The sequence below is a fragment of the Saimiri boliviensis genome, chromosome 8, assembly GCF_048565385.1.
Source record: "Saimiri boliviensis isolate mSaiBol1 chromosome 8, mSaiBol1.pri, whole genome shotgun sequence".
Classification (NCBI taxonomy): Eukaryota; Metazoa; Chordata; class Mammalia; order Primates; family Cebidae; genus Saimiri; species Saimiri boliviensis.
The window spans coordinates 65629990-65647574 of record NC_133456.1 but is presented as its reverse complement, the minus strand read 5'-3'; the positions used below and the strand labels follow the sequence as shown (position 1 = coordinate 65647574).

Genomic DNA, 17585 nt, shown 5'->3' with positions numbered 1-17585 from the left:
CTAGTGACTGGTACTCCTTCATCTCTTAAATATCATATATGAGCATGAAAGATGTGTTTCATAAAAGTGCTCAGTGGGAATGTATCCTCCAAAGTTACTCCTAAACTGGTGAGTCTGCTGCCTAGCAGCATTACTACCAAGCTGCCTGCGAGCATGGAAAGCAGGGAGATAAGAATATCCCTGCCTGTATCATTGTTTTTGTTGAATACTTCATTCAGGGATTTTTCCTAGAAAGAGCCCCAGGTTTTGGTAGGTGTCATCATAAGATTCATCACAGGACCACAGGATAGTTTACCCATTTTCCCAGTAGCTTTGAAACTTCACGCACAGTCCGGCAATACAAAAGGTTTAAGAGTGGAAGAATCAGACATGGGAGCAAGTTGTTTTCACTTTTCTGTTGTCCCTCATCTTTTTACCCCTTTTCCAGAGCCTAGAGTCTTTAGCATGGTCCCTAGCTCCATCCAGAGCCATGTTCATGGTGTCATTTCACTCACATACGCCCATCTCCAAAGCAGCTCATCCTCTGAAGCTTTCTTGAATCCTCTTATTTTTCTACAGTTTTATTAAATATATACTCACTACCATGTGAATCAATGAAAGCTCTCCATTTCTCAAGCTTTTTAGGAGATACTCTTATATTAATCCAAGTGAATCTTTAATTGATGGGCTTTTAGAAACTCAGGCAATATTTTAATGTAAGAGAGTCATTCCCTTAAATCTATCACTTAGTATGTGCCAGGAAGAGAAGGGAATAGGAATTAATATTTATTAACTGTTTTATCCTAGACAACATTGTGAGATAAATGACATCATTGCAATTTTACATAATAGAAATCTGAAGCTTAGGGGTGATTCAAAAACTTCTAAGTTCTAAATATTAATAAATAGGTAGGGTTAGGATCTGAACTCCCTAGTAGTGTGGCTCACGTTCTTCCCACTCTAGAGTATGCAGCAGTCTAGAATCCCTCTGGAAAAATCTTAGATGCTCCAACTCAAGGAGTGAAGGCAGAAGAATTTGAGCTCCCTTTTCCCCACATTGTCTCCTGCTATTTCACTTCTTTTTCCCTGTGATGGCTCTTGTTGAGACCCGCAGGTGGCTCAAAACCAGCAGCCTGGATGCTCCAAGGCAAAGGCAGTGACGGGGCTAGGCAGGAGCTCTGGCAACTGCTTATGAGAAGCAGACTTATCAATATTTGAGGTGCCTGTCTCGCGCACCTCAAACTGGGTCAAGAGACACACTCATGCCATCAGAATGGGAAGGAGTGATGAGAACAAGGCTTTCAGAGTTCCTAGAGGGCAGCTGCCTCCTGGGCTGCACTTGCTGACTGCAAATAAAGGGGAGCTGCTGTACCTTTAACAACTTGGACCCCACATAACTCCAGTAACTGCAGAAAGGCCAGGATCACCTGGAGAGGAAGCCCAGGTATTACCTTCTCTAACCTCTCATGCAGACAGGCAAACGTGTAAACAGTTTTGGTGCAACACAAGTGCCGGATAAAGGTCAGGACGGGATGCTGCGAGAGTGCAGAGGAGTCATACAACCTTTTTCCAGAGTCTGAGCTGTGTCTGGAAGAGCAAGGTACACCTGGCTGGATGATGCAAAATATTCCAGCACATCTAGCCTGCAAGGGACAAGGGGAGCAGGACAGGAAACAGGCAGAGTCAGATCACAGGACACTGGAGGCCAGGCCACCCTGCTGAGCTTTATCCCATGCAAGACTGGGAGCCACAAAGGGTCTAAAGCTTGGGGTGAGATCTCCCCTGAAGACAAAAATCTCCGGGAATTTGATGGATAGCTTCTGGGTGTCAGAGTACAATCTGCATATTGCTGAAGGAATCTGCCCCAAAATGGCTTTGACAGGACACATGTGAATCCTTTTACTGTAAAAGTTCTGTAAGAGAGGTAGATAGCAAATGATCACACACAGACTCTGGAGCCAGGCAGCCCAGTTTCAGCACCAGCACTCCCTACTACTGCTGCAAGACTGGAGGTGGGCCACTTCATGCCCCTGAGCTCTTCCTCCTTCCTCTAAGGGAGACTGGAAGGACAGTCCTCATAAACCTAGTAGTGGGATTAAATGAGGAGAAAAGTTCAGGCAAGGCTGGGACTGTGGGTTGGCTCACAGTAAATGCCATCCTGTATTTATCACTATCTGTTTACATTGATGCACACAAGGAAAAAAAAAGTCACCTAAGCCAGTGAGTTCATAGATATTACTGCTTTGGACAAGACTAAGTGTTAAAATGACTCTGTTTGAGGTAGTTTTGAATAAAGATATGAAGTAGTGCCTTCTTGAAGGAAAGTCCTGCCTCTCACCTTTGTCCTGTTCACAGCAGACAGTCTGTTAACTTTTTAAAAGGATAGATTTCCTGACTCTCTGGGGACTTTCTCTGTGATAACTGAGTTTTCTTATAAGACAGGAGTAACTGGCCAGGCGTGGTGGCTCATACCTGTAATCCCAGCACTTTGGGAGGCCGGGGTGGGTGGATCAGGAGGTCAAGAGATGGAGACCACCCTTGCCAATATGGTGAAATCTTGTCTCTACTAAAAAAAAAAAAAAAAAAAAAATTAGCTGGGCATGGTGGCGCGTGCCTGTAGTCCCAGCTACTCGGGAGGCTGAGGCAGGAGAAATGCTTGAACCCGGGAGGTGGAGGTTGCAGTGAGCCGAGATTGCGGCACTGCACTTCAGCCTGGCACCTGGAGACAGAGGGAAACTCTGTCTCAAAAACAAAACAAAAGACAGGAGTAACTACCTTAGATATATGTAGATATATTTCTTGTGTTCTGAAATTTTTGAGCAAGAAGGAAGAGACGGAACGCAACTTCAGCTACGGAAAAGGGTGGTGCAAACCCCCAACCATCTTTACATAAGAAAAGCCCCAGCTCAGTCATTAAATTCACTTCCAGGAGGCATGACTTTCTCTTCTTACACAGCACATACATGAATAAGTTCTTCCCTACCCAATTTGACTCTTTTCATAGGGTGTAACTAGCACTATGCAGTTTTGAAATAGATATATTCACCTTTGCCGCACAGCCATTTACATTTCTGTATTTTTTAAATATTCCCTCTTCTCCCTGAGTCCTTCCTAGCCTCTTCCAGTCCCACTGCTGCTGCTAGGTAAATAAGAGAGTTACCCCGGCAAAGGAGACCAGGAGTGAAAATGGTATTTCAGGAACTAAAACAGCCTGTGCAAAAGGTCTAGGCTCCTGAAATACCATCTTTAAGTGGTTTCCTGTAACCAGAATAGAAAGTGCTTCAATGTTTCAATATTACTTCTTTCTCCCCCCACTTTAAAAAAAAAAAAAAAAAATCTTCATCAAAACCTTATTTCACAGCCGGGCGCGGTGGCTCAAGCCTGTAATCCCAGCACTTTGGGAGGCCGAGGTGGGTGGATCACGAGGTCAAGAGATCGAGACCATCCTGGTCGACATGGTGAAACCCCGTTTCTACTAAAAATACAAAAATTAGCTGGGCATGGTGGTGTGTGTGCCTGTAATCCCAGCTACTCAGGAGGCTGAGGCAGGAGAATTGCCTGAACCCAGGAGGCGGAGGTTGCGGTGAGCCGAGATCGCGCCATTGCACTCCAGCCTGGGTAACAAGAGCGAAACTCCTCCTCCTCAAAAAAAAAACCTTATTTCACTCAATACTGTTTCTTTCAACTAAGTTAGGGAAAGAAGGTAATCTCAGTGAACCTGTTAATACAATACAGTCAGCCCTCAGTATCCACAAGTTCCACAACCAGCTGTGGATCAAACATACTGGGGGGCGGGGGGGGAAGGAAGGCCACAGCAGTATTAAATATGTAGACTTTTCCCCTTGTATTTCAAAATACAAGACAGCATCTAGCTATACAAGGTAAATATTCCCTGGACACCTCCAACACAGTCAGCCACAGAGAAATACCTTTGAATGGGCGTCTCCCTGCTATTGATGTGAGACAGTTTTCCAAACACTCATATACTGCCTTCTATTAACAGTGCATAAAATTGTCTAGATAATGCAAAAATTCCATGCTTTCAGTGTAAAGGTAGTATTTTAGCCTACTAAAGCCGAAAAGGAAGGGAAAAAAAGACAATTAAAATAAACATCACAGGAGGCTTCAAAGCAAGAAGTATTGAAATATGCAAGTATCTTAATCATCAACTAGAAGGAGTAAATTTGACTCTACAGCTCTCTCCATCCTTCTCTCATACAACAAAAACTGGTAGTCTAAAAAAAAAAAATCATAGCACAGTATATGAAATAGTCAGACCTTTTCTTCCTGAGAGCTTAAAAAGTACAAAAGAGAAATTGTGTGACAAGTAAACCTTTTAAATCCCCTATCAACAGCCTCTGATGAAACTCCATCTTGAAACCAGACTGGTATGCTTTAAAAACAAAATGTTCTAAGTGAAGTGAAGTTGCTTTTATTTTCGTACCAAAGTGGGGGGAAATCGCCAATTTAAAAGTAAAAGGATTTTAGTGAAAAGTTCATAGTAGTGAGATATTTGCTTTGACACTAAGGTGGAAGCTCTGCTGCAGGGGTCCCCAAACCAAGGCCCATGCGCCACATGTGGCCCCCTGAGGCCATTTATCTGCTGCCCGCCTACCGCCGCCCTGGAAGGGGAACCTCTTTCATCGGTGGTCATTGAAGGGAGCACTGTATGAGGTGGCACCACAAAGCGCAGCATGGCTCACCTACAGCACCACTTCTGGTGATGCAGGACGCACGCCTCACGGCTCCGGAAGCACATCACAGGACACACATCCTGTCTGCGGCTGCGGCGCCCCACATCACCGGAAGCAGTGTGAAATAACAGCAGAAGTAGGAAGAAAGGCAAAGCACTATAACCATTACTACACAGTACAGTGGCCCCCATACTCCCCCAAATGTACAACAGCATAATGGCCCCTGTAACCTCCCTTTGCCCAAAAGTCTCCCTCCACATTACCACACACGGTGCTTCCCCTATTATAAGACCCCGTCTTATATTAATTTTACCCCCCAAAGACGGGGGCTGTCTTATTTTTAGGAGGTGTCTTATAATAGGGGAAACATGCAGCAGTGGGCTTCCCACGGAAGAGGCCCACCGCTGCTGCAGATGTCCAGGATGCTGTATGCACAGTGTCACATGCTGATCACCGCCATCCCTGTAGACAGCACCGGAGGCGGTGCTGGGCCTGTGACACTGTGTACCGCTGCCTGGGACAGTGGAGGAGCAGCGCTGGCTGTGACGGTGTCACACCTTGCATAGTCCGGCCCTCCAACGGTCTGAGGGACAGTGAACTGGCCCCCTGTGAAAAAAGTTTGGGGACCCCTGCTCTGCTGGGTAGAAACCGCCATTGTTTGAGGTCTCACTCCCTCTCATTTTTACAAACTCGGCCTCTCCATCACAGCTGCACATTGGTCTTCTCATTCCACGAAACCACAGCGTCTCCAAAGTGGGAAAGCTGCTCATCAACACCCTTACGGCTTGTCATCAATCAAACTGCTAATTACAAATTGGCGACCTCGACCCGAGAACACACACTCCAGGTCGCCAACGAAATGAAGGTTCCCTCCACCCCCACAGGAAATCTACCAGGTTTCAGTTCTTTCGCTTTCAAGACAAAACAAAAAAATTAACTGAACACACATGCTTTCCCACCATTCTCAAGGCAGAGAGATGAGTGGGCAGAGTTGGGCTGACGTTCTTAAATTCCTGCACAGCAAAGCAATTGTGTGTCTGTTTGGAACAGTAAGAGCGTCTGGAACCACAAGGATGCAGAGCCCGAGGAGCAGGCAGCTGGCGGGCTCCGAGCCACAGTCACGGCGGGCCCGGGTCCCAGGCCGCTGCCGTCTCACATCACACCCGGTCCCAAGGCCAGCTGTCCCGCCCGGAGAAGCCCACGGCGCCCGGCACAACTCTGGGAGGGCGAGGCTGGGAGAAAGTGAGGCAAGACTGCGGGCGCGGGGCGGGTCCCGGGAGGGAAAGGGCCAGGTTGGGGAGGCCGGGGCGCGCGGGTCACCTGTACTGTTGGAAAAGCTGGTGCGACTCCCTGAAGCCCTAGTCGAGCAGCATGTTGATGCCGGCCACGGTCAGCTCCGCGTCCTGCAGGGGCGCGGGCGCAGCCGCCGCGCATATCCGGCCATGGGCGAGCGAAGCCCTGCGCTGGGCCGAGGCGAGGTCGGCAGCAGCTGCTGCGGCCCCGTCCGGAGAGGCCTCTACCTGCTGGAGCCGAACGGAGCCGGAAGGACCGGGGCGGGAAGAGGAGGGAAGGGTAGAGGAGGGACAAGCCGCCTTTGCTTCCGGCAGCCCCCGCGCCCCGGCCCTTTCCCCTCCGGGGTCCCCAGGCCGCGCCCTCGCCCACCGGCCGGGGCTGCTGGGACACACGCGAGCCCCGAGACCGGAGTGCCCCACACCTCCCCGAAGGGGCCGGACCCGGGAGTCGGGGGGAGGGCAAGCCACGAAGGAAGGGCGCGCGTGCGGGTGTGGAAGGAAAGGGAAGGGGACGGGAAACTCCGCCCGGGGCCGCAACGCGAGCGCAGTGCGCTTCGTCCACGAGTGACTGAAACCCTGCGCAGCCCGCGCCCGCGACCCGCGACTTCCTTCCGACCCTGGGACAGCCCCCTAGGAGCCGGGCAGCCAATTCCTGAGGAGGTGGGCGGCGGGGGCGGGGCCTCTGACACCTGCTAGAGCGCTCCCCATGGTCGCGCACCTGGAACTGCCAGGGAGAGCCCCTGGGTCCGGGTACCACCCACTCCAGCCTGCAGGGGGAGAAATGGAGGCCTATATGCCACATGCCCAAATATTTAAAAGTTACAAATTAAGCTGCCAAAGAGTTCTGTTCTCACACTGCCAATTATTCTTGCAAAGCTTTGGCTTTCACATGACCACATATCACAAAACATCAGAGGTGACTGAATGTAATCATCGCAGAAGTCTCACTATTCTAATGATGGGCGGGTGATGTCTGGATGCCTAATATTCTAGAGACAAGCAATTCATAAATCATTTTTGTGATTTTCCATAAATTTATTTCCTCTAATTTAGCAAAATCCCTTAATATGGTGTTGCAATCAAGATTATGTTCTTAATGCCGAATTAGACAACCTTCCTTGAGTCGCTGTCATTCTTAGACTGTAGCTTATTAATTTCAACTTGGAGAAACTTTGCTGAAGCATTTATAACAATATCGATTTTTTAAATGAAAGCAATCCTCAGGTTTAGAAATAACTCATGAGTTTACACTTTAGTCTGTGACTGGTATTCTTCATACCATGCTGGTACATATGAAACAGCCATGTCTATATAAAACATCTCTATCATCCTAAATGCAGTCTACTGACTTGGAGTGGCAAAAGAAGAGAGATGTCCTACCATAGATTCTGGTGTCTGATAAGGAAATACAAATACCAACTTAAAAATGTTAAGCATGTTTTTGAAGCCACTTCTAATAAAAACTTTCTATTGTTTTTCAGTTTCCCAAAAAAGTGAATGAAATATAAGAAATGTGTGACATTCATTTTAAAACAACTGGCTTATTTGAATTACTACTTTTTAGGTTTTACACATTCAACTGTTTATACAATAAAGCATTGATTGTTTTCCTTTGTAGTGTGTGTTGATCACATATCTTAAAGCCAATGTGTTTGTGAACATGATCAGTAAGTCGGCATTAAGCTGAAACTCACCTTTCTTTAGTATTTCTACGAAAAGGTGAGGGAGTGAGGGCATAAAAAATTACTATTAATAATATAATGAATTAGGATTTTGGAATTAAACATCCCTGGGTTTGATTTCTAGTTCTAGCCCATGCTGGTGATGCCCATTAAGTCAGTTAACCTACCAGTCCCCTAATTTAAAAACCAGAGAAGATTGAGGATTAAATTTGATATTGTATGTAAAGTGCTTGGTATAGATAACATGGTTTTTATATTTTATTTTTATGGAGAAGAGGTCTCACTATGTTGCACAGGCTGATCTTGAACTCCTGGCATTAGGTGATCAACCCATTTCATCCTCTCAAAGAGCTGGGATTTCAGTGAGTCTCCATGCCAGGTCAATTAAATAGTTTTTAAAAATCACAATTTTCAATAAATTGTCCACTTAGCCAAATTGGGTAACCCAATTCTAAAAGACCATGTCAAAATTATCTACTAGCCTTATTGAAAATATAGCATTTTGGACATTTTCTTGAAAAGTGACATTTCTACATTTTTATTAAAAATGACCAGAAAAATATACATTCACCTTAAATTAATATTTATCATAAGTATAAATTTTATTGGCATAGTTTTATCAATGTTGATGATGTTGTATATTTATAAATCAAAGTAATTGAAATCAAAATATTTTATTTATATCTTATTTATACTTTATTAAATTAGATTTCATTTATAGATATTCCAGGATCAGAGGCAATTGAAGTAATTAAGATTAATATGTAAATTCTGATTCTTCTCAACTGTATAGAACAGAATACAAGCATTTCTAGATTACATGAAGTTGAACTTTTATTTGGAAAGTTGAATTTCATGTATAATGAAAATATTTTCAAACATACATAGTCATAAGCATAATACAAACACCACCTACAATACAAACACATTTTAATAAAGTTCTACTGTGATTATTAATCCAAGCCAAAAGAAAAAGGTAGTCAGGTGAACCTGTTCTACATACCCTTAATCTCTTTTGATGATGTAATCAAACAATTTAAGGTACAAAACAAAGAAAGCTTTGGCTCGACCCTACTTATTTCACTATAGCAACACTAGGATATATACTACCACAGATACAGGTAACAAACCCAATCCCATTATAATCAATTTAAAATTGTTACAAGAATCATATCTTAATGGTATGTAAACACACTTAGGGTTTCAATTGGCAATTATGTTTTAAATGCTTTAAAAAAGCACACCAACATTTTTCATTATCGTCCTCTTTTTAGCTTATCTCTTCCATGAGTATAAAATAGAAAAAAAATATTATTTGAGACTTCCAGCATAATTCCATTGTGCTCTACATTTTTACAAACATGGGTGCATCTAAAATATCGATGCCTTTATACCAATAGAATAAAACCACCAAATTCGCGTTTTTCTTATAAATACGCATGCAAAATTAGTGGAAAACACTTTTGTATAGCAAAGACCCTGCTTAATTTTCTTCTGATTAATAATTTTCAATGGCATGTGCAAATCATACTGCTCACTAAGCAGTAGATTTATTTTCTGTAGATTTGTTTATAAAAATATATTTATGTGTTCACAGGAAAAAAGTTGAGTTGGTATGTGGGGGGTGACTTTTAGATACATAATTAGATTAAAGGTTTGCTTATGAAGTTAAAAGGCATCTTAGCTTTTATCATTTTCAAATTTTTCTTCATAAGAAAGAACACCCTGTGACAAAGATAAGGTAACTGAGATTATTACTAGCACTTTAGAGTTGAGAGTTTGAAACAAAAAGGCTAAGCAACCTGCCTAATGTTTATGTACAAAATCAGTGCTGGAACCAGGAAGAGAACTTGGATTTTCCCAACCCTTGGACAGTTCTCTAAGAACTCATGCCCACCAACCATCCGTGAGACTATATGCAATCAATTACATTAAAATAATATTGACAGTAGACTAGAGAAAGTTAGTGTAAAGCCAGTTAAGAACAAAATTGTAAATGTTGGCTGTTGCCTTATCACTAGTGGGCATTTTGCAAACAATCATCACCAATTTATAATTACCATTGCACGTCGTGGACTCCGTTACTCATTTTCTGAGGGAAAGTAATGAAATCCATTTGAACCTACTTGGATTTATTTTATTTGAAGCTTATTCTGATTCATAAAATACACATATAATATAATTTCACAATTAAAATCAGGGATAATCATAGACCTATTCTGTCTGTGCTGAAGAGTCCCAGTAGTAGCCAGATAGTATTGAGGAAAGGTAACTGTGATAGCAAAACAGTCATTATTAAACCTCATTTTTCAGATCCATAAATTTTAGCCACTCAGAAAAATCTGAGTGGGAACAATCTTGATTTTCAGGCAGCTAAAGGAGAAGACGAAAGGTAGGAAGTGCAAATATTTCAATGTTTGTTTTAACTTCTGACTTAAAGATTATTAAATTCCTAATTTTTTTGACATTGTTTCTAACCTGCATGACTTCAAAAACCATGTTTTGGCTGATGACAAGAGGAGATAGAAGAGTGCCAGAATTAAACTTGAATGTCACAACCTTGCCCTCCTCAGTAGCTGAGCACCACAACTTTCTCCCAGATAAATCAAACCATGGTGACTGTTCCTCCAGAACCTTAGACATCAAAGGAGGACGGAGCTCGAGTTGCACTGATGGATGTGTAGATCCTCACACTCACATGGGGTAGGCACCACGATGCCTTTCCATTTTGAAATGTTCAACTGCCAGGAGTGTAGTCAAATCCTGAGCCCGTAAATTATAGTATTAAAGAAGACATTCTTTTCCTGTCTATGTATTTTGGAGGATACATGAGGTTCAAAAGAACAGGTAGATATTCCATGTACATTCCTGCACTGACCATGATAAGTATCCCAAGATTTGGTCTTCAAGAAATATAAGGGATTACATAAACTTGAGGATATAACAATATACCAATAATCACAGTTCAAAAACTAAAGTAAAATCTGTGAGTCAATTTCACTTAAACATAGTTAAGTATTTCAGGGTAAGGTTAAAAACTGTTTCCATAAAATGTCAAGTCGAATGTTGAACTTGACCTGACATGTATGCATCGTCCTCCATATTGTTTTTAAAACATGTTCATGTACAGTTGTAAAAGGACTGTATCACAACTGCCAGAAAATAAATTCCCTGAATTTGTACTGACTTTGACAAAAGGAGAATATAGGGGGAAAAATTCTCACCACAAAGATGTCTAAAATGCCACATATGCAAACGTGTACGAATTTTTATGTAAACAGTTTTTCTTTTGAGGGGCTGGGGTAGATGTACATTCAACAATAAAAACCTATTGAAAACATTTTCCTCAATATTTATATGAGACTTTATTTTGAAACCGTTGAAAGAAAGCAATATAAGAACAAAATTCAAATGCTTTATACAAAGTCTTCAGTTCTGGAGCCTCGTGTTATTGGTTGTAACTCTGGAATGATGAAAAACAGTATCTTACTCATATATTCTAGCTGTACAAACATGCCTGTTAATGTTCCTTTTCTCACTTCAAAATAAAACACATCTATATTTTAAATTGTGTAAATATTAACATAATATGTACAATGTATTCATGAAATATATGCAGGCATACCATTATATAAACATAGAAAAAAGGTAAAAACAGTCCGTTTAGAAATGAAGATATTAAGTAGATGTACCTGTTAGAATCCAGAACAATGGGCACTTTCTGCCTGTTCTTGTGTAAAACAATCTTTTGACCACTGCTTCCTTTGCAGTTGAATTTAGTCCAAGAAAAAAACCAAACAGACACGAAAAGTGATGCTTGTGGATGTCAAAACTGACAGAAATTTTTAAAAAATCATGTTGAAACTGAAAAAGTTATAATTCTGTTTAAATATGACCAGCTCTGGGCAAATAGGAGCTCAATAAATACTAGCTGATTATTCACCTAAGACTTTTGCTACTAAAATTTAAATAATAAATTTAGACTGTATATATTCAATGAAGTGTTTTAATAAGACATTCATATTCCTTTTTACATTTTAAATAACCAGTTTGCTTATGGTTTTTTAACCTGTAGTGAAGCAAAGTCACCAAGCCAGTTCTCAAAGACTGAATACCAATGTGTGTACCGAGAAAACCCCACAAGGTAGCAACATCTATGCAAGCACACCGAATAGCAAAATCAGGCAAATATGGAGTATACTGAATGGGGACTTTGGAGTTAGTTGAGGTGTATCTAAATACAGGATTTGTTTTGTGTTTTGCATTTTGAGCACCTGAAAACAAAAACAAAACATAGGCCTGAAGTACTTGGCATTTTATATTTTGAAGGCAGTGCTATTTTTTTTTTCAACATAATTGCAGGATATTAATTCTGGATGAAATCTTCGGCCAACATATTTCTATTCCTATATGAAAGTTCTTGCTCCCTTGAACAGATAAATATGGAAGATTGGGGTGAACCAGTAGTGTTGCTTACATATGTTGTATTTATGCCCGAAGTGGAAAAGTTGCTGTAGAACTTCCATTGCTTTCAACAGATCCCTTCTCCTTAGATCCAGTGTAAGCACCAATAAATGATCCATCTTCATTGAATAGACCATGGTCTCCCTCTCCGTACTCGACTAAGCTGTCAGCACTTTCAGTAGGCTGCATATTCCTATTAATGGACCGAAGGCTTCCTTTGAGAGGTTTTTCATCACTGTCACTAGAAAACAAACAAACAAAAAACAGCTCAACAAAATCTAATGCTCATATTCACATCAAGCAAGACATTCATAAGTGCTAACAGACACTCATATTAGCACTGAAGGACATTCATATTCACATTGAAGACAGATAACTAAAGCCCACATGATACGAATACACGTTAACCAAGTTGACAAAGTCTGTAAACACATGTTTACAAAGTCATAAACAATTTGCATCAAAACAAGTTTTCATTATTCACAACACTTCTGCTTCCTTTTAAAACGGACAACTTAGCTTTTCTGGGACACGTGGGATTCAACATGTTGATGTCCATAGTGGCTGCTATGGTCTGAAAGCCTGTGTCCCCCCAGCCTTCCTATGTTAAAACCTGATAATCCATGTGAGGGTGTTAGAGGTGGAGCCTTTGGGAAGTGATTAGGCCATAAAGGTGAAGCCCTTGTGAATGAGATGAGGACTCTTAGAGAAGAGGCCCCAGAGAGCTGCCCTACCCCTTCCATGATGTGAGGACATAATGAGAAGGTGCTGTCTGTCACCCAGAAAGTGAAACTTTGCCAGGCATTGAAAATGCCGGCACCTTTATCTTAGGCTTCCCAGAATCCAGAGCTATGAGAAGTAAGTTTCTGTTCTTTATAAGGCACCCAATTTATGATATTTTGTTACAACAGCCCCTAGTGGACTCAGACGGAGAACACATGCAATTTCCCTTGCTTTTGTGAACTTTTGGAGCTCCTGGCCCCCAAGTCTTGATCTTCTGTCTTTACTTCTGATCCTTTTGATTCTCTTATATCCTTCCAAAAAGTTTTCTTTTAAATATCAATCATATTCTGTTTTCAAAACCAAATAACTTTCTTTAATATAGTTAACAACTCAAGTTTGTTACATTTTAAGACGGAAAGAAATGGCTGGTAAGAACATAAATAAGTATACTATATTTACGGTAGGAGTTTTATTCACGAACAGAAGCAACTCCATTAGTAAAATGCTTATCAAATGGTATGATCTTATAAATTTTGGATCAAGATATTTTTCAGTACCAGCTACTATTACACTATGAAGCTATACATCATATAAAATGATTTTATAAAATTTGATAAATGAAGCATTTGAAATGTAATTTAGACATATATATATATCACTTTATAATTTGTGGTATTCACCAGTGATATTCATCAGATATGTCAGGTTTCTGGGAATAAAGCAGGATGGTTTAATCTGTGTTATATGCCACCATGGAATTTTCTTTAGTTTAAAAAAAAGGGAGCAAAGGTGGCGTGTCCCTTCCAAGTGGAAGACTTAAAGCCAGTGCTCAGTTTGCCACATTCTATTTTCTCTGCTGTGGCGACCCTGGATCCTTATCTACCAGCCAGTGCTCCTAAGTGACTAAGATGAAAACAGCAATCTCTGTGGGACACATAACTTGACAAAGAAAATGCTTTTGGAGTTGTTTTGACAGCAGCATAACACAGGCTACACTGACTGGTATGATAATTGGCTCTTGAATTAGGATATTGCAGTCACAGAAATAAATCCAGAAAAAAGACAAAGCATTGGCGGAGGAACCAGGAAATGAAGAGTAAAGAAAAAATAGCAAAAGGAACTATTATCAGAAGCTAGAAGGATTAGGGCTCATGTTATGCAAGGGCACAGCATCTTGTAAAAGTGTCTCCTGGGATATTGTGGAAAGTAGACATTTTCCTGATAAATGTGTAGTTTGGGGGAAAGAGGTTGGAAAACACATCAACTACTATAAAGGGATGCCATAGGAAATAATGCAGGGGATAATGTTAGCTATCTTTAAAAAGAAGCAGCAGGGTATGGGGAAATGGGTTTTTAGACAAGGTATTGTTTTTGTTTTCTTGCCTGTAAAACTGAGCTAATACTGTCTTTCAAAAGTTTTGTTGTTTTGTTTTTTGAGATGGAGTTTCACTCTGTTGCCCAAGCTGGAGTGCAGTGGCACAGTCTCGGCTCACTGCAACCTCCGCCTCCTGAGGTCAAGCAATTCTTCTGCCTCAGCTTTTGAAAAGTTGTTGAAGGTCCTTAATGATCATTGCCTCATGGAATTTGTGCCTTGTGTAATTCTCTTCCCTTGGGCTGTGGGCTAAACTTATTGACTTGCTCCTATAGAATACAACAAAATTGATGGGATATCACTTCCAAGATGAGGTTACAAAAGGACTGTGGCTTCCAACTTGGGTGCTCTCTCTTGCTCTCTGGCTCACTCAATCTGAAGGAAGCCAGCTGCCATGTTGTGAATAGCCCTATGAAGAGATGCACATGGTATGGAATTAGGAATGACCTCTGGTCTGTGAAGAACTGAAGCCCTTAGTTCAACAGTCTGTATGGAACTATATCCTGCCAACAGCTACATGAGTGGCCTAGGAATGACTTGTGCTCTGGCTGAACCTTTAGAGGAAACCATAGCCCTAGTCAAAACCTTGCTGTAACCTCACGAGAGATCCTGAACCAGACGCACCCAGCTAAGCCATGTCTGGATTCCTGAATTATGATGACATTGAAATAATAAATGCTTATTGTTTAAAGCTGTTAAGAATTTGTGGTTATTGTTATATGGCAACTGATAACTAACACAACAGTAATGAGAACAATTTGTAAAGGTGCAAAATTCTTTTTTTCTCTTTTTCTCTCTCTCTTTCTTTATCTTTATTGTTCTTTATTCTAGAAAGACTTTAAAGTTATTTATTAAGAAATATAAAAATATTTTTAAAAAGGATATTGTCTAAGTAGAAGACAGAAAAGTAAGTGTAATACAAAGTAGAGTATGGGTAAGCTCAAATGCATATCAATCAGCTAATGAAAATACTCCATAACCCTGGCTAGAGTGATGAATTCAGGGATGAGAGAATCAGGACCAATCAGATTTCTTATTTAATATACACTCTGATTTCCCATGTGCTAAAATTGACATAAACTTGGAACTTAAAAAATTGATGACATTAAAAGATAAAAAAAAAAAGCTAAGAAGTTGAGAGTAGTAGAAAGGGGAAGACGGAGAGAGAGAACAGGAGAATTAGACAATTTAACACATCCCCCAAAAGATTCCTACCTAACTTAGACTAGACTCTTGCCATTCCTCCCTTGCCTGACAAGTCCTCACACATTTGGTCATCCTCTATCCAGTGATTAACAGTAACAATCTTTTTTGTCCTTTAAGGCTTAGCTTATCTCATTTGGATGATCCTTTTTCCCAAAATCCTACCTGCACAGAAATAGTTGCTCTCTTTTGTGCTCCTTTATTCTATTCAATTTATTACAATGATTTGCATATAGAGATATTTTTCTCTGCTGATTAGTTTCATCTAGAAGACAGGGTTTGTAACTCACTTACCTTTGCAGGTACAACACAGTAGGTATATAGATGTGTGTATGTGTACAACCTGAGTTCATAATGACCATGCTAAAGATGTTTTAGCTATCCCAAATAGATATTCAACCTAAATAAAAATAGTGTCTTTGTGTCCGGCACAGAGCTTCAAGAAGTGTCCTAACCCACACTTCTGCCTAGACCGTAGATCTTTATACACCCTCACCACACACACAGAAATTTGGTAGATAGTACTTAAGTGGGCCCTATTTGAAAAAAAGTATTCTTTATAGGATCATTACATTATAGTTCAGTAACCTTTTTACTAAGAATAAACACTTTTTTGTTCATTTAAGCTTACATGATAAATATGTGTTTTGATACATTTTAACACAGAATCTTATGTTTACCTGTATTCGCCAAAGGTTTCATCTTTTACTGACTGAATTTCTGGATCTGGATGCAAATCTTCCTTTTCTTTAACTAAAAAAGGAAAAAAAAAAAGGAAGGGAAAGTAATACAGTGACTGTTTAAAGGCATTTTACCAGTGCTGTGGAATGATAGTTAATCAGTAAAAACAACATTGCTCAAATTTTTTGATACCAGTGAGGCAATATTTTTTTGTGGCTGTATCTATAGCCCATCAATTCTTCATTTAAACAAAAAGAGAGGGGATTTTGCGGGTTCTACTTATTTGCCATCACACCTGCAGCATGTTGCATATTTTCATGTGACTACTCAATATTATGTGAACAAGAAGTCTTATTGGGAGAGCCCAAATTAGTTTGACTTCTCAGTGAAGACCAAATTAGTAAATATTTATTTTACTATCTGAACTTTCTGAAGATGTTACATACTCCTATTAGATCTACATCATTAAACTAAATTGATTTTAAAAAGTCAATCAAGGCTGGGTGTGGTGGCTCATGCCAGTAATCACAGCACTTTGGGAGGCCAAGGCAGGCAGAACACTTGAGATCAGGAGTTTGAAATCAGCCTGGGCAACACACCAAGACCCTGTCTCTATTAAAAATGGAAATTAGCCAGGCATGATAGCATCCATCTGTAGTCCCAGTTACATGAAGGGCTGAGGTGGGAGGATCACTTGAGCCTGGAAGGCAGAGGTTGCACTAAGCTGAGACAGCGCCACTGCACCACTCCAGCCTGGGCAATAGAGCAACGCCCTGTCTCAAAAAAAAAAAAAAGTCATCATTTGGTTGTTCTGCATTACTCTTACTCAAAATTTTTGGAACAATATGAATATTCAGTTATCCATTGACATTTTTCATTTAGATTTTATTCTAAATAGAGGAATATAAGACCAAAACACCTCTTGTTCCCTCAACTTAAAAAAAAGAAACACCATCAAATATAAATCATTCTTCACAGAACTTTTTACTACTACATGCCCAGACCTAGTAGATTCTCTTAGTTGCCCTACAATATGAAATGCTGATTTTTTTTTTCTTTTCAGGGTATGATTTGAAGAAACATTTTGAGAATCTGGATAGGGCCACAATTCACAAATGATTATTTGTTGGGGATAAGAGAATGCTATAACTCTTTAATGTTTCCCATTAATTATTCAGAACATTTAATAGTTATCGTGAACCTAATTCAAAATCATTAAGTCTTCAGATGAAAAAGTGAAATGCTTAACTCCATAAATTATGCATGTCATTTTACAAAAACCTAGAAATTATGCTCTCAGTGTTTCTATGCAGATGATGAGTTCCCAATAAATATTTGCTAAATAAATCATAAGCCAATAAGGAACTTCTCATAAATTTCAACACCATGAAACAAATAGCAGTGTAGTCTAAATCTTTGTCCCTATATAAAAGCATCCTGAATACTAAACAATACTGATAATCATCATCATCTTGATACAAAACGTATATCTGAA

General features: G+C 40.4%; 1 protein-coding gene across 10 annotated transcripts in view; it reads right to left on the bottom strand.

The window, feature by feature from the left end:
- Positions 1 to 8455: 8455 nt before the first annotated feature.
- The window catches only part of CHL1 (cell adhesion molecule L1 like), a 199479-nt gene continuing 190349 nt past the window's right edge, over positions 8456 to 17585 (bottom strand). For all 10 annotated transcript variants that reach the window (XM_039477594.2, XM_039477596.2, XM_074404566.1 and 7 more), the window contains 2 exons: positions 16090 to 16162; positions 8456 to 12352 (listed from right to left, as the gene is read on the bottom strand). In XM_039477594.2, the coding sequence (XP_039333528.1) occupies positions 12136 to 12352; positions 16090 to 16162 (290 nt within the window). In that variant the 3' untranslated portion in view covers positions 8456 to 12135. The remainder of the gene's footprint in view (positions 12353 to 16089; positions 16163 to 17585) is intronic.